The following is a 25,442-nucleotide window of genomic DNA, read 5'->3' on the forward strand; positions in this document are numbered from 1 at the left end:
GGAACTGAAGGCATATCAGGAACTGAAGGTGAGGTGAGGTGCCAGCCCTTCTTCCTTTCCCTCTTCACTTATTATTTATTTATTTATTTTAAACTATACACGAATAGGTGAGGAAATAACGCAAAAAACAAAAGAGATTAAGCAAACAAGGGAGAGAGAATAAAATGAAAAATTAAAATAGCCTAAAAACCAACTTGACAGATGTCCAGAGATGTAACTTCTCCGGCGGGCGAAAAAGAATTGAGGAGAAGGGGGTAGGGCCATGTGAACAAGGTACATGGAGAGGTGCCAAGCTACCCAGCTAGGCAATCAAAGAAAAAGATCAGCTTGATAGATGTTACTGACTATTCTTCCCGCATGCGTGAAGCCCATCTGTGTGATGGACAGAGACCACTTAGTAGAACAAATTAGTTTAATTGTATTTTTTATCAAAGCAACTTTAAACCTCAGATGGAACAAAAATTCAACCAAAGGTGGCAACTGGAAATCATATTAATAAAGCTAGATGTATTCCGATGGAGAAATAGTGAAGTCCATTGTAGATAGATAGATAGATAGATAGGTAAACTTTATTACGATCATAGATCAGAGAGTACAAAAAAAAATTACATAAGACTAGATCGTGTAATACAAATAATGCAGCAAAACCTAGCCACATTGAAAGTGATCTCTTTACAAAAGTTAGATAATAGTGAAGTCCATTGTACTGAAAGTAATATCATCCATTTAAAACAAGACCACATCTCTACAACGGTGACCCAATGACCTCCATTTCAATCTTGGTCTTTGACAAGACCAAGATCTTAGATTAAGATCTTACAAAATAATCTTAGAAAAGTTCGATAAACTTGACAGCACTGGTCCAAATACTCCAGAATCCAATGATGTGTAACTTCTAGAAAATTTATTAAGAGAACCAACTCACTGTAACAATTACTATCTTTTGATGACCATAGGGTCTGTACCTGGAAGAGGTACAAGACTGAGCAGCCATGGATGTGAAAGACTTTACAGTATACTTTGACTGCTTTAGTTTTTGCATTCTACTGTCAGTCTCTTCACTGCAAAGGCCTTTGCCATCAAAAGGTAATTCTTCAATTTTATCTTTAATCTTATTTTGTTGGTTTGCTGAACAAAGCAGAGCCAAGCATACTGTCAGATGGATACTGCTATGGACATAGCCCTAGACTCTGTCTCTGCAAGGGATGTGCACACAACTGTTTTTCCCAGTTTGGCTCGAATCCAAACCAGATTTGAGCCAGCCTGGGAGGCTCGGGAGGCCCATCCAGTTATTGAGCTGCCTCTCAAGCTGGCTCAAGGGGCTCGAAAAGTATACTTGTAAAGGGTAATCCAGCAAAGGTTCCCCTTTTACAAATAAAAGGCTTTTGTGATAGTAAATGTGGGGGGTGAGGTAGTTTTTAGGTAGTTTTTATCTTTAAAAAATAAGCTGTCCATGCCAGCAGGGACGGTGGCCTCAGCGACAGGGGTTCCTCCCACTCACCCCTGCTGGCCTTCTCACCCTATGTGCTCAGAGGCCTCACCAGAGGAGGTTCCTTAACCCTCTTATTTGTTTTATGGCCGGTAAATCCACTTTTAAGCGCTGCCCTGACTGATGATCAGCTTTTCCCTCAGCTGACGGTCATTCCAAGTGCCTTTTCTGTTTGGGTGAGGACCACCTTTCCAATTCTTGCTAGCATTGCCAAAGACTCTCCAAGAGAATTAAACGTGACAGGGTACGTGTATTTCTGTGGGAAAGTGTCTTTTCGGGTGAAGCCATGGAGCAATCAGACACCGTTCCAATTCTGCCTCCTGGTGAGGTGAAAGAAATGTCGGCGGTACTACAAAAACCACTGGGAGCGGCTGGGACGCCCACGGGGACTCCCTCCGCCTACTCTCTATCTCCTGCCTCTGTCGGGCTCCAGATTACCTCTCAGGAGCCGGTAGTCATGGCCCCTGCACTGGCATGAGCCTCATCTTTCATTGGGCAGAATGCTTCCTCGGTGCCCCCCATAGCAACTGCTGGACCTAAAAAACACAAGAGAAAAAATAGACAATTCTAAGGATTTCTCGGCACCAAAGCCTAAAGTAGCTTCGGCCGAAAGCAGCTGCAATCAGGCAGAACCATGAACTGTGCATGCCCAGGCCTCTGTCAACAGCTCCCAGCACGCAGAGCTTTCTGGTACCGTGGCTAAAAAGAAAACAAAGAAGCACCACGGTGCTGGAGGACAACAGTGATCTGAGTGGCAGTGCTTGGGTCCTTCTAGACCAGGGGTTCTCAGCCTTGGGTCCCCAGATGTTGATGGACTTCAACTCCCATAATCCCCAGCCAAAGGCCATTGGGGCTGGAGATTATGGGAGTTGAAGTCCAGTAACATCTGGGGACCCAAGGTTGAGAATCCCTGTTCTAGACAAATGGCACCTTTGCTTTGGACCTCACTCTCTCCTCTTCTGATGATTCTAGGTATCAATGTGCCTACCATGCGGGTGTGCTACGATGCTCAGAATCCCCATATGGATCTGCCCCCTACTACTCTCCTTATAAATCAGAGTTGTCAGGAGAGAGCGCAGGGGAGCTTTGTAACCAAAGACCTTGCAACTGAAAACTTTATAGATATCCTCACTACCACTCAGACAATGATAGTGCCCACAGTAGGTGCTCCTATTATTACCTATCTTATCCACCTCACAGACACTATCGGTCTAGATCACGTTCTCCCTGCTACCGTAGGGGTCTCCTCTTGGAGTAGGTGGCAATCCCCCTTGCACAATTGCCTGTTTCAGCGCAAATACCGTCCATCCCACAGCGTGGGGAACCGTGAACGCCAACGACCAGCTCATTCTACCCCTGGTGACTCTCATGCCACTATCGTGCGGCCACATCAAGGAGTCTGTACCGTTACCACATCTGGACCCCAAACAGAGGAAAAATCTGGTCAGCACGCGACACCAGCCCAACCTGCTCCTGCTGACCCGCCTCTTTTGGCACTTCTTGGACCAACCCCCCCTCCCCCGAGAAGATCTTGCAATCATCTGATTCTTCCTTAGATTCTGATTCGGAGTCTTCTGCTTCTTCAACGCACCCAGCAACTCCTGTACCTAAATGCCAGAGGCATGACAAGGACGGGTACTCCTCACCGCCTAGCTCTCACCTTAAGATTTTCTCTTCCTATATGGCCACCATGGCCCATGCCTTGGACATCCAACCTAAGGAGGTCACTAAACCCTCTGCTATCCCTCTCTTTGACATTCTGGATGATAAATCTACACATTCTCTGGCATTCCAAATGAACCAGGCTCTCATGGACATCACAAAGAGTTTCCGGGAGAAACCATCCTCTGTCCATCCATTTTCGCTAAAGGTAATAACCAGCACTTTGTATTTTGCCCAGAAACATATCAGCAGCCAGTGCAGCTGTTTTAAGACAGGCATAAACATCCCCCCAATTTATTTTTACTTGAATTTCTAGATCTCATCTTTGAAAAAAATTATTTTAAATTTCAGCAGCAATTCTATTTACAAATCAGAGGAGTTGCCATGGGCTCACCAGTAGCTCAGGATGTGGCCATTCTATTCATGAATTCCCTGGAAACCAAATATTATTTGAATCCTCAAGCAGAAACAGTGGAGTCCAAGTTGGCCCGAAAACAGGAGATTTTGTCTGCAATGAACCCATTAAAAGCATCACAGCAGAACAAAGTCCCCAGGGGTTGGTTTGAATTGGAAGGAGCCTGAATCAAACTGCTCACAACCCAGGACAGCTCTACCGGATGCGAATCTGCAGAAGCAATGCACGCAGACCAGAATTGTTTTTTTGCCGCATGCACCGCCTCCGCATAAACCTTCAATGGGCTCTGTGCTGTCACATTCAAGCCGAATTCTCCTCCACTTGCGCTCCAGTTGCCTACCTTGCTGCTTCAGACCCCGTAACTCCTCTGTATACCAAGGGGCCACTTTTAAAGCAGATCGGCACCACAGGTTCCGGTAGGTCAACGTGTTATGGCACAGCTGGAGCCTAATTTCCAGTTTGGTGAGGCCGCACGCCAACTGGTGCCTCCGTCTCAAGCCCTGAGGGAGATGTTGCAGTGATCTATTTGGCAGTGGGTCAGGCATAGGCTCTGCAGTCGTGGCAACTTGACATTACACTGCAGCAAATGGCAGTGGCCCCCAAGAAATTATCAGGGAAAAGGAACAAGAAAACAAGCCCCCTCCATCAGAACATGTACCATCATCTCCAGACCAAGGGGCCTATTCTTCAGAGTCCGAGGAGTTTGACTCGGACATTGCTAGTCACTGGTCAGACCTGCCTTCCGACGTTTCTCCACGCCTTCTGACATCTCCGAAGGAGGAATTGAAAGCATACCACACTCTCATTAGGGAAATAGTGGAGGCACTGAGGATGGACTTAAACATACCTGACACTGAGGTAGCTGACCCAGTTTATAATATGATGGCAAAGGCCAAATCTTCCAAATCTTCCCACCCAGTAGCCTTGCCTATGATTCCAGCCATCAGCAAAGCTGTCAAGACTGCATGGGAAGTCCTCCAAGCATCTACCCCCACTTCTAAATGTCTCGAGAACTTATACAGAATACAGGAAGCACCTATCTGTTGTGCCATCCAGTGCCTAACTCGATAGTCATAGATTGTGCCTTGATGGCACCGGCAGGGGGCGTCGCCATACAACGCCTGCTGCCAAGGAGGGCAGAAAGATGGATGTGTTGGGGAGAAAAATCTACGCCTCTAGTTTGGCTATTCCGATAGCTAATTATGCAGCATGCATGGCCCGCTATAATCACCTATTTTGGGATTCGACTTCTATGACACCAGACGAATTCCAATATAAGTTTAATGAGGTGTATGAGAAAACAACATCCATCACAAGACAATAGCTTAGTGCCTGTAAGCACCTAGCAGAAACGGAATCAAGAACGATGGTTACAGCCATCAGTATGCACAGCTATGCTTGGCTCCGATCAACATCCCTACAGTAGGACATGAGGGATCGGGTGGAAAACCTTGCCTTTGATGGAAAGGGTCTTTTCCATGACAAGACAGATTCAACGATGGGGACTTTAAAGATGTCAAAATTTATGGCTAGAACCTTCATGGCATCCTCATCTGCATCAGGAGGTGCCTCATGGCATCCGTACTCTTGACAGAGGTCCTACAAATACCAGGACAAGAGGGATTTCAAAAAGCAATACAGACCCTACCAACTGTATAGGGGATTCAACCAGAGAAATAAGGGTCAGAATGCCCGCCCGAATTGGGACAATAAAAAGCAGTCCTTTTGATGGCTCTGCGAGCCCACTGCACACTCCTCCAACTGCCAAGGCCCCAATCATTGGCCTTGTTGCCAACACTACCAGGGCCCCCAACATCGACCTTGTAGTTGCCAACACTTCCATCAGATTGGCAAGCCATGCCCAAACATGGCACAACATTAGATCGGATTGCTGGGTTCTCTGAATCATAGATACAGGATATGTGATAGAGTTCAAAGCGCTACCGCTATTCTCTGGTCTGAAGTTCACCAGGGCCACAGTGGTTCCTCAGGAAGAAGTGAAGGTGTTGTTGGAGAAATAGTCTCGGTGCAGTGAGCAGGGAAATTTTCAGGATTCTATTCTCACTACTTTCAGATCGCGAAGTGGGATGGAGGAATCAGGGCAATCATGGATTTATGGGGCCTCAATCATTTTATCTGGGCCTGGAAATTCAGAATGACAACGTTGCAGGCAATTCTACCTTTCTTGGGCCAGGAAGAGTGGGCGGCAACATTGGATCTGAAGGATGCCTACTTTCATGTAGGCATCCAGGAGAATCACCGGAAGTATCTCAGATTCATGGTAGGGAGTGCAATATACCAATATGCAGTTCTGCCCTTTGGACTGTTGATGGCACCAGGAGTATTTACCAAGGTTATGGCTGTTGTAGTGGCGTATTTGAGGACATAAGGGCTGGTGCTCTATCTCTTCTTGGACATTTGGCTGCTAGTCAGCAGCAGCAAAGGGCCACTGATCTCTCAGATCCAGTCAATGCTGCACCGACTCCAAGACTTAGGCATCAATATCAACTGGAAAAAATCGAGGCTGGGACCGACAAAGCGGCTAAGTTTCATTGGAGCCATTTTAGATATGGAGAAATAAAGGGACATACTCTGGAGCACTATCAGCAGATCAGTGCACTGGCTCAGGAGTGCATGTTCTGTCCTGTTCAACCTGCGGAGAAGATACACAGATTACTAGGTTTGATGGCGTACTGCAATACAGTGGTCAGGCACACGTGGCTCCAAATGAGACTGTTGCAGCTGTGGTATCTGAACAACTTTCATCCTAATATAGACAGCCAGAATATGCGCTTAACAATCCCACAAACGGGATTGAAAACCATGCAGTGGTGGATGCTGGAGGCCAGTCTCACCCAAGGGGTGCCATTTGGGCCATTATCACCAACTCAATGGGTGACGACAGATGCATCCCTATTGGGATGGGGTGCCCATTGTGGACCACATCGGATCCAAGGGAAGTGGTTGAGACATCAGGCTCAACGGCATATAAATTACTTGGAGCTGCTGGCCGTATTCCTGGCACTGAGAGCGTTTGAACCAATGCTCAAGGGCATGGTGGCACAGGTTCAGCTGGACAATATGTGAGTAAGCAGGGGGGCACAGTCTCCATGTCACTATGTGCCCTGTCCAGTCGGATTTGGGACTGGTGCATTGCACATGCCGTCTACCCTATAGCAATACACATAAGAGATCTCAACAATCAGCTGGCAGACAGCCTCAGTCAGGTCTCCCAATACAACCGACAGCACGAGTGGGAGATCAAGGACTCATGTCTCCAGCAGCTCTTCAACAAGTAAGGTGCCCCATCAGTGAACTTGTTTGCCTCAGTAGCCAACAAGAAATGTTCCAAATACTGCTCTCGTGCAGGCATTGGAAAGGGATCGCTGGGTGATGCATTCCAGCACAGTTGGTGGATGGGTCTCTGTATCTCTTCCCGCTACTGCCAATAATTGGCCAGGTGCTGGTGCAGATACTGAGAGACAGTGTGACGTGTATACTCCTAACTCCATGGTGGCTGAGGCAACTGTGGTTTGCACCACTTCTACAGCTGTCCAGGGGATGCCTACACAGGTTCCCTCTCATCCCAGACCTGCTCCAGAGAGAAGGAGGAAGAATTCTATATCCCGATGTATGGTCTTTGAGGATGATGGCGTGGAGAATCGGGTTTTGAAACGGATATTGCTGAACAATAGGCAACTCTCCATTAGGCAGAATTACAGCAACAAATGCAGGTGCTTTGCAGCTTATGCTCAGAGCAATAGGTTTCACCATCTATGTGCCACTGTGAAACAAGTATTACTTTACTTGACTGCCTTAAAGTTAAAGGGCTTAGCCAATGTGTCTATAAAGGTTCATTTGGCAGCTATTTCCTCCAAACATAGACACTAGGATGGAACTATGGTGTTCTGACATCCCGAGAACAAGAGATTCATGAAGGGACTAAACAATCTGTACCCACTGGTGAGAAGACCTATGGAACAATGGAGTTTGTCCTTGGTGCTGTCAGCTCTAACTGAACATCCCTTTGAACCACTGTCCACAGCGCCCATCCGTTTGCTCACTCTCAAGGTATCATTTCTTATTGCAATCACCATAGTGAAGTGGGTGATTGAGTTGACAGCCTTGTGAATGGACAAGCCACACACCCAATTCTACCCACATAAAGTGGTTTTGAGATTGGACCCGGCTTTTCGATCAAAGGTGATATCTGATCTTCATCTGAGTCAAGAGATTATCTTACCTATGTTCTTTCAGAGACCACAGTCACCCTTGGAAGCGGCACTTCATTCTCTGGATGTGCGTAGAACCCTCCTGTATTACCTGCAAGGGACATGGACATTTAGAAGGACAAAGAAACTGTTTGTAAGGTTACAGAGGAAAGAGTAAGGATCGCCCTATATCACGCCAATACCTGGCACATTGGGCAGTGGAGTTGATCCTTGGTAGCATACAAACAACAGAAGGTTGCTCCCCCAAAGACTGTGCAAGAACATTCAACCAGAGCTTACACAACATCGACGGCCCATCTATCCAGCATACAGATGTCAGATACCTGCACAGCGGCCACATGGTCTTCCCAGCAGCCCTTCTTTAAGCACTACACCATATATTTGTGCATGGTGAGGGAGGCTACTTTTGGAAGAAGTGTTCTAAAGAGGGTGCTGCCATGAGCTTTGGGTCTACTGTGCCCACCTCCAAGAGGAGAAAGCTGGCTGATCACCCATTTCCTTATGATTACAATGGATCATGATACAGATAAACAGGTTGCTTACCTATAACTCTTGATCTGGAAGTGATCCGTTGTAGTCATAAGAGCCTCCTGTGCGATCCCTGCGGCAGTAGACTCCAAAGAGGCTGGTACTGGTACGCGGAAAGGACTGCACAGATCATCGTTCTCAGTGGTCTGTAAGGAACTGGAGAGTAGACCCCCCAACCACCACTAATAACGAAGCACGTGCTGGCGGTGGGTGTCGTGAGGAGCTACTTAGTCGGTGCGCGAGGTCCCTACGCAGGCGCAGCACCCATTTCCTTATGACTACAACGGATCACTTCCAGATCAAGAGTTACAGGTAAGCAACCTGTTTTTTGGGAAAGGGTTATTCAGTGACAACACGTATTCTACAATGGAAATCCTAAAGAAATCTCAGTATACGGCTAAGAGTTTCTTGTCAAATGCACCAGTGTCTCAGACTGCATCCTAGTACCGGCCGTTCAATTGTCAGTGTTCAGACTTCAAATATCAAGAATACAAGGATTATAGGAAACAATACAAGCCATATCAAAGGAAAGGCTATGGGGCCAAAAATAAAAACCAATGCCTCTGTTCAGGAAAGGATTCTGCAAAGCTGTCTCTTTGATTTACAAGAACGTCCACTGCACACATCTCCAACGCCTGCCGAAGTGAATTCTATCAGCTTTATGATGGCCAATGGCAATGATATACCAATAACTGTTTCAGTAGCCAATACCATTAGGCTGGCCAGTCATGCTTTGGTGTGGCACTACATAACATCAGACCAGTGGGTTTTATGAATTATCAACACTAGTTATGCAATAGAATTTGAAGCTTTGCCAAAGTTTATGGGGATGAGATTTACTCCAGTGACAACTACTTTGCAGGAGGCAGTGAAGACTCTGATGGAGCAGTGGGCAATTGTCTCAGTGCATGGACAGACAGGTTGAGGGGGTTCTATTCTTGCTATTTACTGATACCAAAACGCAATGGAGGAATAAGGGTGATTATGAGTCTCCAAGACTTCAACCAATTTATAGATACGTGCAAGTTCAGGATGATAGTGTTGCAGGGTATTCTTCCACTCCTTGCCAAGGAGGAGTGGCTTGCAAAGTTAGATTTGAAGGACACTTACTCCTATACAGAGATTCAACAGGACCATTGGAAATACTTGAGATTCCATGTTGGAGAGTCACTATTCCAATACAGAGTGCTGCCTTTTGGTTTTTCCACTGCAGCGAGGGTATTTACAGAATGTATGGGGATAATAATGTTGTATCTACGCACTCAACAGATAGTAGATTTTACTTCCCTGGTTGACTGGTTCTTGGTACATTGAAGGAAAGAAGAGTTACTTTCATAGATCTGATTTGTACTGGACTTTCTGGAAAGATTAGGGGTGCAGGTCAGTTGGAAAAAATTGAATCAGACAAAAGAAAGCTTACTTACCAAGGGAAAAGTACAAACAGATATTACAGCTAATAACAATGTTTGAGGGTAGTATCAAAACAGGCCAGACAGGTTCAAAGATTACTGGGTTTAATAGCCTCATGCAGGTCTGTAGTTCTCCATGCGCAGCTGAGGATGCAACAGCTGCAACTATGGTTCCTCAGTGCATTCCATCTGTATGAGCCAAATGATGCTCCTGGAACTGCCTGCCCCTATTCTGAAATTCTTGAGATGGTGGAAGATGGAGAGCAACCTATTAGAGGGAATCTGCTTCCAACCTTCAGCCCCAACACAATGGTTGACAACAGATGCCTTACTGACAGGTTGAGGTGTACAATGTGGAATTCATCAAATGCATGGGATTTGAAATGCACAACAGCGAATGCATATCAGTTTCTTGGAGCTCATGGTGGTATAACTAGTGCTTAAATAGTTTCCCCCAATGCTGCTGGATTCTTTAGTGCAAGTGCAAATGGACAACAGCACAGCAACTGCATATTTCAATCGACAAGGGGGCATGTTTTCTTGGTCACTATGTGCACTCAGCATTCAATTATGTAATTGATGCATGACTCGCAAAATACATCTAATAACGCTACACATCAGGGGGATAGATAACATCTTGGTGGATGACTTGAGCAGCATGTTCACGAATCACCAACATTATGAATAGGATCTGAAAAGTGTGTGCTTACACCACTTGATCAAACAGTGGGGTCTGCTATGGATAGACATGTTTCCAAAGGAAAAGAACAATTTTTTTCCATGATTCTGTTCAAGAGTGGGAATTGGACCAGTGTCCATGGGGGATACTTTTCAGCACAAATCTCCTGCTAATGTTCCTGCCACAATCCCTGCTCAGCAGGGTGTTGGGGAAGTTGATTCAAGACAATACAAAGGCAATTCTGGGTGAACAAATGTGTCTTGACTGCTTTTTAAAAAGTTGTAAGAGATGGGGAGGCTCTTATTTCAGCAAGAAGTGTGTTCCAAAGCCTTGAGGCAGCAACGGAGAAGGCCCGTACCTTCAGAGACAATACGGAGCCCTGAGGGACACCATACGAAAGTTCACATTTTGAAGAACAACAGTCTCAAAGGGACACCATCTGGAATCTGCCTGAGAGGTAAGAGTGGAACCACTGCAAAGCAATGACTCCCACCCTAATCCCCTCAGATGTTCGAGAAGGATACTATGGTCAATAGGATCGAAAGCTGCCGAGAGGTCCAAAAGGACCAACAGAGTCACACTTCATTTGTCAATTCCCAATTAGAGATCATTCATCAGGCTGACCAAGGCAGTCTCCACCCCATAGCCCACCCGAAAGCCGATCTGAAAGGGGTCTAGATAATAAGTTTCATCCAAGACTGCCTGGAGTTGGGAGGCCACCACCCTCTCAATTACCTTGCCCAACCACAGAAGGTTGGAGACAGGCCTATAGTTGCTCAACTTTGAGGAATCCGAGGCAGGCTTCTTTAGAAGTGGTCTAATAATTGTCTCCTTAAGACAAGAAGGCATACTGCCCTCCCTCAAAGAAGCATTTCTGATCTCTACTAGGCCTTCTACAACAACCTCCCTGCCAGAAGGTATTAGCCATGTCAGGCAAGGGTCAAGAGAACAGGTGGAAGGCCTCATCGCTCTAAGCAGCATGTCCACATCCTCATGACTCACAAACATAAACTCATCCAGCCTGATCACGTAATAGGAGTCACTGGACACCTCTGTTTCAGACACTGCTGTAATTGTGGGGTCTAAATCCAAGTCACACCCAAATATGAGATATTTTATCCACAAAGAATTCATTAAGTACATCACAGTGGGTAATAGATGATTCCAAATTCTGATTCAAGGGAGGAAGGGCACTTACTAGCCCTATCACAACCCTGAATGTGAGACGTGAACTTGCAGCTGAAAAGAATTGCTTCTTTGCTGCCCATATTGCCAGACCATAGATCTTCAAAAGTGCTCTATTTTGTAATCTGTCAGATTTGAGTTGAGTCTTCCTCTGCTTGTGCTTCAGTCGTCTACTTTGCCGCTTCCTCCCCCGTAGTTCTTTTGTATACCAAGAGAGGACGCTTAGGTGCGATCATGTCTACTGTCCTGGTGAGTTTGCTGTTCCAATTCTTCACCAGGGCATCAACAGGATCACCAGCAGAGCCAACACTAAATCCCTCCAAGGCTTCTTGGAACCCTATTGGATCTAATAACCTTCTTGGGTGGACCATTCTAATTGGCCCTTCGCCCTTGCAAAGGTGGGGTGTGACGGTGAGTCTAACCTTAACCAGATGGTGGTCCATCCATGACATTGGGGAAATAACAGGATTCCCCACCCACGGAATACCATCCTGGTCAGAGTGAAAGACCAGATCAAGCATGTGACCTGCAATGTGCGTTGGTCCCTAGACCCTTTGGGATAGGCCCATAGTTGTCATGGTTGCTATGAACTCCTGAGCCACCCCAGACAAATTGGTCCCAAAGTGGACATTGAAGTCCCTCAGCACCACATGTCTGGGGGACTCCAATGCCAAACCCAAGACCAAGTCCGTCAGCTCAGTTAGAGACTGCATCGGGCAGCGGGGTGATCGGTACACCAAGAGAAGTCCCAGTCTATACCTGGTCCCCAAACTTAGGTACACACATTCAATATGGTCAGACACTTCCATAGGGATCCTGGTAAGGGAGAGGTTATTCTTATAGAGCACAGCCACTCCACCTTCCCACCCATGTCCCCTCCCCTGCTCCGCAACAGAGTACCCTAGAGGGAGAAGCTGGGACCAGACTAGGCCACCAGCCTCCCCCAACCAAGTCTCTGTAATACATCCCAGGTCTGCCCCTTCATCCAGTATCAAATCATGGATGGTTTCTGACTTAATCTGGACAGACCTGGCATTACAGAGGAGCAAGGTGAGGATCTGTGGGAGGTTGGCACTGCTCCCCAAGGTCAAAGAGCTAGCAGGACAGCTGGAAGGGGAAACAGCTAATCAATTTCTGACTTTCCTTCCCCTGAAACGACTCACTGAGCTGTCAATTTTACTTCTATTCCCCACCACAACTGGAATAGCCACCCCACAGTCAATGGACACACCCCCTGCCTCTTCATTCCCAGCAAACCAAGACACATCTGAAACACCTAGGACCCAAAACAAGAGAAGCCAAAAATACCACCAGGTCCTCACCCTCATTGCCCCCACCCCCGAAGTGTCTTCCGCAAAGGGGCAACCTCCTTTGGTGTCACTCCTTCAGTGGCGGGCCTGCCACCACAGAGCAGCAGGCCTTTTATAAGCCCAGAAAGATGGCTAATCTGGGCAGCTGGTTCTCAAGAACTGCTGACTCACTACCTCTGGCCCCAATCCTGCACAAACTCACCCACAGGGCAGCAGCCACAGCCCCACACATTAGGGGGCACACAGGCTGGCAGGCTGACAGCAGCAGACAGCAGCTACACGCTCTCACCACTGGGCAGCAGATCTTAAGGGGTCCTCCTCTCTACAAGGCTCCTGGGAACTGAGGCACAGGGCAGCAGCCCTTTTATAAGCCCAGAAAGATGGCTAATCTGGGCAGCTGGTCCTCAAGAACTGCTGAGACAATCTGGTCCCAATCCCACACAGACCCACCCACAGGGCAGCAGCCATAGCCCCACATGCTTACAAGCTACAGAAACAACCAGCAATGAAGTTGGTAAGAGCCTATTCTGTAAGAGTGTACGCCACCTCAGCTGCACATTTATCTGGTATATAATTTAAGGAATTGTGTGCAGCTGTGACTTGGTCTTCACATTTTCCATTTGTGAAGAACTATGCAGTTGACTTACACATTGCTGTAGAGGCAAATTTTGGGAGAGGAGTTCTTAAAAGGGTACTCAAATGAAAGATGGGATGCTGCAAAAGGAGGTAGCTGGCTAAACACCCACATATCATGATGGACGCTTCTAGATAAACAGGTTGCTTACCTGTAACTGATTATTTGGAGGTGATCTGTTGTCAGTCATGAGACCCTCTCAGACCTCCCCATTGCAGCTATGATGAGTTTATTTATTTATTTTTTTAAAGAAATTTTTCCTGAAGATTTAAGATCTTGTGTCTGCGAGAAACTGAACAAAATGCCACCCAACTGCCGGTGATGAGAGAGTCACTGAGCATGTGCATGGCAGGGAGGGGCACAAAGAGGAGCTAGATAATCCATCCGTGAGGTCCCTGCACAGGTGCAGTGACCAACATATCATGACTGACAACGGATCACCTCCAGATCATCAGTTACAGATAAGCAACCTGTTTTAATTATTTGCTTAAAAATGCAAGCCATCTACCACACGTGCACTAATAATAAGTAAGTAAGTAAATAAAGAAAATTACTTGTTAGCCACTCCAAAACAAATTGTTCTCTGTGTGGCTCACAACACAACATTAAAATATCCAATAAAAACACAGAACACATCAAATCAACAAACCAATAGGGAAAAAAGAAAACAAAAAATACAAAGCAATTTAAAAACTCTTTTAACAGTTAAAAATCAAGTTTAAAAATCAAAATTTAAAAGTCCTGAGTGAACAAAAAGGTCTTTACTTGGCATCTAAAAGAACCAAGTGAAGAAGCCAAGCAAACCTCACTGGGGAACCTATTCCATAAGGGGGGGTGCTACCACCAAAAAGGCCCTCTCCCTAGTAGCCACCTTCCTCACCTCGCTTGGCAGGGGCACTTGGAGGAGGACCTCTGAATAAGATCTTAAGGTCTGGCTTGTGACATATGGGGCAAGGCATTCTCAGATAACCCAGTCCCAAGCCATTTAGGGCTTTACATCTTAGAACCAGCACTTTGAATTAGGCCAGGAAACGGACTAGGAACCAGTGGAGCTGATGAAGCATGGGTGTAATATGCTCAAAACGTCCAGTCCCAGTTAATAATCTTGTAGCCCTATTTTGTACCAGCTGCAGTTTCCAGACTGTTTTCAAAGGCAGCCCATGTACTATGCGTTGCAGTAATCTAAGTGAGAGGTTACCAGAGCATGAGTAACTGTGGTCAAGGTATCGCTGTCAAAGTAAGGGCGCAGTTGTAGTATCAGCCGAAACTGATAAAAGGCATTCCGAGCCACAGAGGCCACTTCAGCCCCTTGTTCTGGATCAATGAGCACTCCCAGACTGTGAACCCGGTACTTCAGGGGGAGTGCAACTCTATCTAGAACAGGCTGAACACAGGGCTGTCCTTAAGGCAGGGCAAGCAGGGTGATTGCCCTGGGCCCCACGCTTTGACAGGCCCCGTGCTGCTCAGTAGCCTGCCCCTTCTTGGTCACTGTTCCTCCAGACTACAGGAGCAGAAACTTTCAGCCAGGTGTTCCCTGCTGCCTTGCCTTGCCTTGCCATCCCACACCAGCTGCAGCATCAGCCCAGCAAACAGTAAGCAGCAGGGGCGGGCGGGTGTGTGTGTGTGTGTGTGTGTGTGTGTGTGTGTTCAAGGGCCTAGTTGCAGCACCCCCTGTGATTTCTATAGAGATTGGCAGGCAGTTCCTCAGCAGCAGCAGAGACAAAAAAGGGCTAACCATTCCCTTTGCTTTCTGTCTTCCAGCCCTTCCCCAGCAGGAGCAGCCACTTGATTGGTTCTCTTGGAGTCTTGTGCTCCTCCCCTGCTCCTGCCTGCACTTGTAATTTTAGAGCAGGGAGGAGAAAGCCATGAGGACGAAGCAGCTGAATGGCAATGGAGGTGGTGGAAGGAAGTTATGAGAAAATTGTTCTTTCTCAACCATACTTATACTTACTATACTCTATAAGACATTACTTTATTTGCTTTGTGCTTGTAACAGTAGCTCATATATAAATATTTTTCTGCTGTCCTGTTTGAAATCAGATTGGTGGCTTTTTCTTCTGTAGTGTATAGACACACACTATACATTGTAGTGTATAGACATACACTATAATTTCATATACTTGTTGCTTAAATGAAATGTGGTTCATAAAAGAGCTCAAACTGGGCTGTGATAGCTGTAAAAAGCTATATGAATTTGCTTCTGAGTTTACATATTTAGGATTGGAGTGCATGTGGCTAAAAGTCAACAGAAATATGTATGTTACAGACACATATACATATATTTTATTATGACACACATCCTGTTCTTTCTCCAAACTTGTCTCCTCACAACAGTCCTGTGAGGTAGGTTCTGGGGAGGGGGAGAGACTCACTCAAAGTCCCACAGTGAGTTACATGACTGAATGGGGAACACAAGTTTCCCCAATCCTAGTCTTAAAACACTAATCACTGTGTGGGTATTGATTGTGGGAGAAATCTAATTCAGAAAAAAGAGATTGACTTTTAGCAATAAAGTAAACGAGTGAGGAGGAGAGGGTTGGATACTGTTAGAGAGCATGAAATGGTTTAATTAACAAAACGTGCACAAGCACTGGATCTTTTAAGTACCTAACAACACATTTGCAAGGGAGAGGGGAGAGTGGACAGGAAGAATTGTCCATGCAAAATCTGGTATCAACAGGTATGTTGTTCAGAACTTTTATATACACTCAGGAAAAATACACTCAGGAAAAAAGATTGGTTGGTGTGGGTTTGGTATACACACACACACACACACCCCACACCAACCAATCTTTTTTCCTGAGTGTATTTTGATGTAAAAAATAGTGCATCCGACTAATTTAATTGGCAGGGCAAGGTGGTGGTGTGGGGTGGGGGAGGGAATGAGAGAGACAGTGGAGAGGAGGAGGAGTGCCTTTGTAAATGCTCTAGGCTCAAGTTTTCAGTCCAGAAGATCTGAGTGAGAACTGTGAAGCAAGGGGCATATGTTAAGCGTTTAACTTTTTCGCCTCACAAATTCACTATATGTCCAAGCTGGTTGGACATGTCCAAAAACCTCACTCTCACTCACTACATAGTATTTCATTAGTTAGTATGAATCTGTAATCATGAAATGTTTAGGGCCCCCCCGTACATTCTGATTTGCTCCCAGCCCCACACCCCTAGGGACGGCACTGGCTGAACATCATTCACCTGGGCAGGTGAACTACTGACCAGCGGTACTTCTATCTGGTCTGAATTGAGCCTCAGCTTGTACATTCCCATCCAGTCCAGGCACTGATTTAGAACAGTCACCGCCTCACCTTGGTCTGATGAAAAAGAGAGATACAGCTGAGTGTTATCCGCATACTGACAACGCCTTAGACCAAATCTCCAGATGACCTCTCCCAGCAGCTTCGTGTAGATGTTAAACAGCATAGGGGAAAGAATGGAACCTTGCAGAACCTCATAACATAATTGCAAAGGGGTTGAGCAGTAATCTCCCAGCACCACCTTTTGGGAAGGGGCCTCAAAGTAGGAGCGGAACCACTTCTAAACAGTGTCTCCCACACACAACACAGCCAGCCTATCCAAAAGGATACCATGATCATTGGTCTCAAAAGCCACTGAGAGATCCAAAAGAATCTTTGAATCTTGCATCTTTGGGCCAGATTGGTTTCCCAGATCTGTTTTGGATAATTTTGTTTCCCCAATTGTTTCTTCTTTATGTATTTAGAAATTACAGAAAATACAACACGAATTTCGGAAGTTAGCAGAAGAGAAAGAGATAATGGAGGATGAACTTCAAAAGATGAAAGAATCATCAGTGAGTATAACTGAAACTGATTTCAGAATGAAGAATACAGAAATAAATTTTTACTTGAAAGTGCAAATAGTTTTACTGGGAAAAGAGGTTTTAAGATCGTGGCTGACATCCAGACTAAGTTATTCAATAGTAGTGCTCTAAAGGAGTTATTCTGAAACTACTTAATTTCAACAGGACTAGTCAGGATTGATCTAGTTTGGCTGCCAACCAGCCAGTCTTAGGATAGGGGATCTGATACCTAAACCATGTTTGACATTGCATACCAAATTATTCTCAAAACCTCCAGTACTAAAATTCCATATATCAATAGAGTAGCTGGTTCTCAGGCCATTGAATGTTTCTAGAGGGCTTCAATACATAACCTTAGTTCATCTGATAATTGGAATAAACAGTTGCTGTGTTCAGCACACACTGATGTTTGTATGGAATGGTACAATATGAAGGAGAAACAGTGACAGATTGCAGAAACATTATGCCTGCTTAGGATGCTTGGGTATGTACCCATTCTTCACTGTGTTTTATCAGGAGAGAAGTAAAAACTTCTTTATTTTGCTAGAGATGTAATGGCTCATTGTCTTCTTTGCTAAAAACAATTTTCAGTGATTAACAATCTTATCTAATAAAATGCTAGGGTGCCTGCGGCCATGTCTCCGGCGGGTGTTCTGCGCATGCGTGGTGCGTGTGTGTGCAGAACACAGCGAAAGGGAAGCAGAGCGGGCGGCGGCCGCCATGTTGGGAGCGTCGGGGAGATCGTGCAAGAGCGCCTTTTGATAGGGAATCCACGGGTGCTCCTTCTCCGCGGCCCTGAAAAGGAAGTTCGGCCGGCTTAACCTCCCGGGGGAAGCTGGGCAAGGCGGGGCGGGCCCGGGAGGCACTGGGCCCAGCCGGAGCCATGGGCTCGGCTGGAAGAGGCGGTGGGCCCGGCTGGGAGGAGGCGGCGGGGGAGGCCGGAGAAGGCGGCGGGCCCGGGGGAAGCCGGAGCCCGGGGGTAGCCGGCCTGGGGGTAGCCGGAGCCCGGAGGAAGCGGGCCCGGGGGAAGCCGGAGGAGGCGGCGGACCCAGCTGGAGGAGGCGGGAGGAGAGAGAAAGGTAGCCGGCCCCACTAGCACCTGTTAATGTAATGGGCCTAATGACTAGTAGTAGAATAATTGAGTCCCTGCTTTAACAGCTTATGATCTAATTGACACAATATAATTAGAAAAAGTGGTGGGCAGGGAAAAGAACAATAAGCATATTTAGGTACTCTCATATTATGTTATAATCTGGATAGTGATCCCACGACAGTCATAAACATTGGGTTCTGTGCCTGTGCAGATCACTTTGGGTAAAATTCGTTAGCTCTTTGAGACGCCCCCTACCTCCTGTTGCACATGCTCCGTGTCCGTTTATATTGGCAGTTTGGAGTCCCTGTTTCAGTTTCTTTCTGACCGCCAGAGCGATCACTTCTTTGGATTTCTAAAGCTCCTCAGAAATAAACTATTAAAAGACTATCAGCAAGGACTCGGGACAGCTTAACTAAGTGATAAACGGAAAGCGATAAGTATAATACGATAACAGCATAGATTATGGAACACATATCAACAATCCTAACGTGAAACAATTTAATATTGATCTTCAGTGGAAATTACTGGCTAGACACGGAATGGGAAATGACTCTATCTCTTAATCCTCAAAGGAGCCTCACATGAGTGGAAAAACTCCGAAAGAAAAAAACACCTTTAAGAGGTTGTTGACTGCAAGGGCAAGCTCCCCTCGACTGATGGCCACGAGCTCTGTTTGTTGTGTCTGGGAGAGGGACATAATACATTAGCCTGCACAGTCTGCTCTTTGTTCTCTAAGCAGACTTTGAAAAATTGAGCGGCATGCTTGAAAGTAGCGCTGCTGGAAAGCACACTAAGCCCCAAGGACGCAATGCCCCAATCACCCTTGACATCGAGGTCGGCCAACAGCCTCAAAGGCCAGTTTCAAATGGGACAAAATGAAGAGAAAAGGCAATGTAGCAGCTGATGCTCCACCACCGAAAAAATATCGAGACAAAACACTTAACTATTGTATGAAGCCCTCAACATCGAAGGAACATTGACAGTCCATGGGCCTCCCAGCATCGAAGCCTCAGCATTGAGCAGTTTTGCTTTTGCCTGCTCCGACTCCACAGCAGTCTCCGTCGACATCGGTAATGCAAAGCATCTTGCGGAATCAGAGTTACGGACTTTAACATCAGCAATAATGCTGAGAAGGCACGCTTGGCTACGTGCAACTAACCTGCATCACAACATGCGGGACCGCATAGAAGTTCTACCATTTGATGGCAAAGTACTATTTTGTGAGGAGACAGACTCCTCAATGGAGAAATGGAAAATATCAAAGAATACATCAAAGACATTTACAATGCCAGCACCAAAATACACCAACTCTAGATTTCAACTGTATCAGCAGGGACAAAATACACACCGCCAGAATGAACAGAGAGACTTCAGAAAACCTTTCCAAAGATACAGTCGAAAGCCCTATGTAACAAGGAACAAAGGCAATCAAGTGAACTGTAATAAAGTGACCCAACAGGCCAAGCAACACCTTTGATTGGTCACAGAGCCTATCTGCACTAGTAAACACTAGCAAGACTGTGACAAATACCATCAACGCCGAAAAGAACATCATATCTGCATATGCCGGAAACAACATCAAACTGGCAAGTCATGCCCAAGCATGGCACCACATAACTTTGGATCAGTGGGTCTTGAGAATAATCAATACAGGATATGCAATAGAATTCAAGACCTGCCAGAGTTTATGGGGATATAATACACTTCGAAAACAACAACATTGATGAAAGAGGTCAAAGTATTGTTGGAGAAACTGGCAATATCACCAGTGCAATGGGTTCACAGTCAAACCGGATTTTACTCTCAGTACCTTAAGATCCTGAAAAGGGATGGGGGCATCCACCCAATAATGGATCTACGTTGGTTGAACCTGCATGTTGAAGTGAAACAATTTCGCATGATAATGCTGTAAGCAATCCTTCCACTTCTACACAAGGAAATGTGATTGCAATGTTGGATTTGAAAGACGCATATTTTCATATTGGCATACAGGAGAACCACAGGAAATACCTGCACTTCATAGCAGGCACGACATCTGTCAATACAATGTGCTGCCCTTCAACCTGGCTACAGTCCCAAGGGTATTCACGAAGTGCATGGCAGTAATCATGGCCTGCTTTCGAACCTTGGGTCTCTCCATCTTTCCATAGCTGGATGACTGGGTTCTCACTGCAAGAAGAAGGAAACAGTTTTGCAGATACAATGTGTGATAACTCTTTTAAACAACTTAGGAGTACAAATTAATTGGAAAAAATCTATCTGCAGCCAGCCAGGTGTCTCCAGTATATTGGAGCAGTGCTGGACATGGGTACACAAAAAGAGTATTTGCCAGAGGACAGATATGAGCCCATAGGCGAAATGGTGAGGGATTTCCACATGTCACCATGACAGAAAGCAAGAGCAATAAAGGTGCTTATGGGCCTAATGGCTTCTTGCACATTGACAGTTCGCTATGCAAAACTGCGACGGCCTCAGAAGTGGCACTTGATGGAATTCCGCCCCTACGTCAATTCACAGAACAAGATACTACACATTCCGCAGACCCAGTAAACCAATCAGTAATTTTAATGACCGCGCCTCCTCCTATTGCCCACTTAACTCTTTTGTGGTGGGGAAGGGAGTTGCGTTCCCAGTGCCTTTTCTGGCTTTCTTGCTGAGGTGATTAGCCTTAGCTTGTTTGAGGCAACTGCAGAGGAGGGGGAAGTGAAAAGTCAATCTTCAGACAAAGAGACCTTGAAAGTGAAGTTAGCTCGCAAGCTAACTCGGGTCTGCTTAGACATTCCCTAATATAGGGAAAGGCGGGAGGCTAATCCCCTTTCAATTTGCTTGGCAGCTGTTGAATCTGGGGGTGATTGTCTCACTGCCAGCTAAGTGACCTGTCCCCTTATGCCAACAAATGGGGAGTCCACGATCCCATAGACTCCTGAGTATGTTAAGAGTGGGAACTACAAGCCTGTTGTCCCAGGCGCAAGCAGAGAGGTTTGTTAGAGCTCACAGAATTGCAGTGCTGGCAACAGTACATAGGGTTCCCAGGTGTCCCCTACAGGCCCTTTCTAGATCCTTACCTGCTCAGGTTCAGCAAGGTTGCTGCACAATAATTATAATAATTATTAATGAAAATAAATAAAACCTTAAGCACTGAAAACAAGGCACTGCAACATACACTGGAATTAGCAATTAAAAAGGCCCTCTGGAAGCTTACAACCTAAATTGACACATAAGGAAAAGGAGGTGTGAGGGAAGAAGATGGAGGAAGAGAAGTGCTGAGCTAAAATTACAACAAATTAGGGAAGGTGAAGAAGAAAACCACATCCATGTCTAGAGTACGGGAATGACTGAATCACACACGTCTGGAGGTAGTGAATTCCAAATATAATGGGTTTCCAAAGAAAATTGATGGTGTAACCCTTGGTCTAGCTTAGAGACTGGTTTTGAAGAATCTTGAACTTTGGGGGCAGTGTGAAGAAAATTGAAAGAAAAATCATTAAAAGTAGCAACAGAACATTTAAGCATTTAAAAGTAAATACTCGAATTTTAAACTGGACATGGTGAGGCAGAGGGAGCCAGTTAAAGAGAAAAGGATAGGAGAATCATGGTCATATTTACAGGGTAGAACAATAAGACAAGCTATGGAATGAAGAGTAGATATTAGTGGCTTTAGATGGGATGAAAGAAAAGCAACAAAAAGGACATTGCAATACTCAAGTTTAGGCAGAATAAGAGGGTGACCAAGTCGTTTAGCAGTATATTCAGAAAGAAAAAAAATGAATTCTAGAAATACTGATAGGTCAATTAAATGATTTAGAAAGGATCTGCAATGTAAAGTGGGGGGAGGGGGGAGTAAAAAATCACACCCAAATTTCTAATACGTGGAGTAGAGGAGACTAAAACACTCTAAAGTTTAAGAAACAGAAGGAGCTGACAGAAAAATAAGAAAACCTTTATAAGAAACCAGAAGTTGGAGGGAAAATAAGAAATCCTATCTTAGGAAAAATTACCGGGAGAAAGTAAGAGTCATTCACAAAATGACAAAACAAGTCAGGCAGAAAGACTAGCAACTGACAGTAGGGCAAGATCAGGAACAAAAAACACCTATAAATAATTGGCATAAAAACACCTGGTATAGATAACATGTAAAAGAGTCAAAGAGGCAACACATAAAGAGTAAATGGTTATCAACTTATCAACTTCAGAACCCTAGTGAACACCAACAGTTAAAAGGAAATGAGACTTGGAAGGACCCATTTATAGAAACACAATAAGAACGGTTGGAGAGATAAGAAGAAAACCAAACAATAGGATCCTGAAAATCAAGTTTAAGCAAATAAGACAAAAGAAATGTAACTTCAATGATATCAAAAGCAGAGCAAAGATGCAACACCAAGAAAACTACAAACAGAAAGCAGCTGACATCTGGACTAATAAGGCATGGGTACTCCTTGATGCCTCTCAATGCCGGTTGCAGGGAAGCAACAGCAAGAGAGAGAACATGCCCTCACCTCTTGCCTGTAGGCTCCCCAGGCTCCCGAGTGGTGTCTGGTGGGCCACTCTTTGATAAAAGATGCTGGACTAGATAAGCCTTGGGCCTGATCCAGCAGGGCTCTTCTTATGTTCTTAGGTACTTCTGATAGGCAATTGTGGTGATTTTTTAAATCTTTATGGCTTGCAGGAAGGTGAAAAGCTGACAGAAGGAAGGAAAAAATTATTTCAGAAACTGGAGAAAACAAAAGCTGATGAGAAGCAGGTTGCTCCAGAAAAGGCCCACATGTAAGGAAAATAGTTACATACACAAAGTTGATTTTATACCAAACTTACCAAATGTGTCAACAAGATCACTAAATGTTTCATTTCATGTATTTATTTTACAATATGTTTATACCACTCTTCCAACCATAATATAAGTTCAGCTGAATTTTTTTAAGGAAAATGGGGCAAATAATATACTTTTTATTAAGGAAAATAATAAAAGTTATTATTTAAAATAAAAAAGTAATAGTTCTCAAAGTGATTCACTTTAGTGAAATTTATAATACTGCCCTCATAGCAGATCCAGAATACAAGATGCGGTTGATGGTTTAGAATAATGGTAGCATGTGGCTCATGGTTCTGCCCTCAGAAAGCTGGGATGTGCACAAACCCGGTTTGTTTGGTTCAGTTCAAGACCGAACTGAACAGGGCATGTTCAGTTTGTGCCCCCCGAACAGACCCCCGGCTCAGTTCAAATTCAAGCCAGTTCAGAGGTTCTAAAGTCAAAAATATATTGTTTTAAAAAAACAACAACTCACAACTGGGTCGGACAGTCTCTGGTGGGGGGGGGGTGCTGCTGTGGACACAGGTGGGTCTCTGCCTATTCCCCTTCCTCCGCTCTTCCACAAGCCGTTTTGGCCCATTTTCAGGCTATTTGGGACCTTTCTCTGGTGGTGGTGGCCATTTTGGAGGCCACTGTGCATGTGCCATGGCCATTTGCATGGCCAGGGTGCATGTGCGGTGGCCTCCAAAATGGCCACTGCCACTTGAGAAATGGTTGGAATGGCCCTTGGAACAGTGAGGGGAGGGGAAAATGGGAGAGACAGAGAGAGTGTTTAAATTTTTTTATTTTTTTTAAATTGACCCCCCAAGCCAGCCAGGGGATTCAGCTTGAGGTCGAGCCGAACCGGGCCCAGTGCGGTTTGAGGTGAACCCTCGAGCTGGTCCGGTTCAATGGCGAACTGTCTTGACCTCTAGCCAGTTCGCATATCCCTAGCTGGTGGTGGCTGCATTGTGCTTAGCATTTTTATTGGGTCAAACTGTGTCCACATTTTTTAAATGTCTAGTGAAAAAGCAATTGTATAGAATAAGTAAGTAATATAGAGGTCTCATTCTCACAACAAGAATGATTGTATTTAAAGCGTTCACAATGTTTGGCGAGCCCTGTATGCTCCTGTGGAGTATGTCATGAGAATCCAGACTTGTTGGGCAATCGCGGTTAAACCACTGTGGTGGATGAGCATTTCAGGATCTCTGGTGAGCAATGCCAGTTATATGCTGGTTAATTGTAGTGGTTTAACTGGGATGGCCCAGAAATTGTGGGGAAACCCTGTGCATCGTGCATGCCTTGTTTCTTTTACTCAGTTCTTTTCCAGATGCTGCAATAGCAACATACAAGGAACTTTGTTAGATCACTGTCTAAAATACCTTTCCTCAGTTAAACCTTTTTACTTCAGTTATTTTATTTTATTCATATTCTGCCACTCCAGTGCACTACTGCTTAGGGCACCTCACAAAATTAGTAAAACAGATAAAACAATATAAAATTAATAGAAATTAAATTTTAAAACAATATAAAAATAATAGAAACCAAAATTAAAAGTAACAAGTTAAAACCAACCAGATATGTGCTAAAACCCACCAGCTAGTTTTTTAGTTTATTCATTTTTTCCCTTGCTCTTTTCTAGTCTGTTCTACAAAACAATTTCTCTTTTAATTTTTTTTTCCTTTGTCATTGTATGGTGTTTTGTGGCTCCTTTAAAAAGTAGTTTGCTTGCTGTATAAAGCTTCTTGCCTCTGGTGTGCATTACTTCTGTATTTTCTTCTTGGATGAAGAACACAGAGAACTCTTGCCCTCATTGTCTTAAGTTAATGAAGCAGGCCTGCTAGAATGGAGATCTTAGACTTTGGATCACAGACCAAATCCTATGATGACTCCAAGGCTTTAATCAAGAGGAGCCAATAAAAAATGAAAAAGAAGGATCAGGATTCTTCTTTTATTCATTCATTCATTCATTCATTCATTCATTCAATTTTTATACTGCCCTTCCGAAATGGCTCAGGGCGGTTTACAATTAAAAACAGAAACCATTAAAACTAATAACAATTAAAACAGAAATATAAATATGAACACCAATTAAAACACATCTTAAAAAACAATTAAACAATCAGAACAATTACACTTGTTTTACAAGTAAGCAGATTGCAATCTATGGCTCCGATTGATTAAACTGCTATACCACCAT

The 25,442-nt window shown here is 44.9% G+C and overlaps 1 protein-coding gene across 7 annotated transcripts in view; it reads left to right on the forward strand.

Moving 5' to 3' along the window:
- CCDC7 (coiled-coil domain containing 7) overlaps positions 1-25,442 on the forward strand; it is a 457,188-nt gene that overhangs the window by 91,055 nt on the left and 340,691 nt on the right. For all 7 annotated transcript variants that reach the window (XR_008309433.1, XM_053259060.1, XM_053259062.1 and 4 more), the window contains 2 exons: positions 17,259-17,348; positions 23,120-23,217. Coding sequence is in view for 6 of the 7 variants with exons in the window: in XM_053259060.1 (XP_053115035.1) it covers positions 17,259-17,348; positions 23,120-23,217 (188 nt within the window). In the remaining variant the exon portion in view is untranslated. The remainder of the gene's footprint in view (positions 1-17,258; positions 17,349-23,119; positions 23,218-25,442) is intronic.

The sequence above is a fragment of the Hemicordylus capensis genome, chromosome 6 (assembly GCF_027244095.1).
Source record: "Hemicordylus capensis ecotype Gifberg chromosome 6, rHemCap1.1.pri, whole genome shotgun sequence".
Lineage (NCBI taxonomy): Eukaryota > Metazoa > Chordata > Lepidosauria > Squamata > Cordylidae > Hemicordylus > Hemicordylus capensis.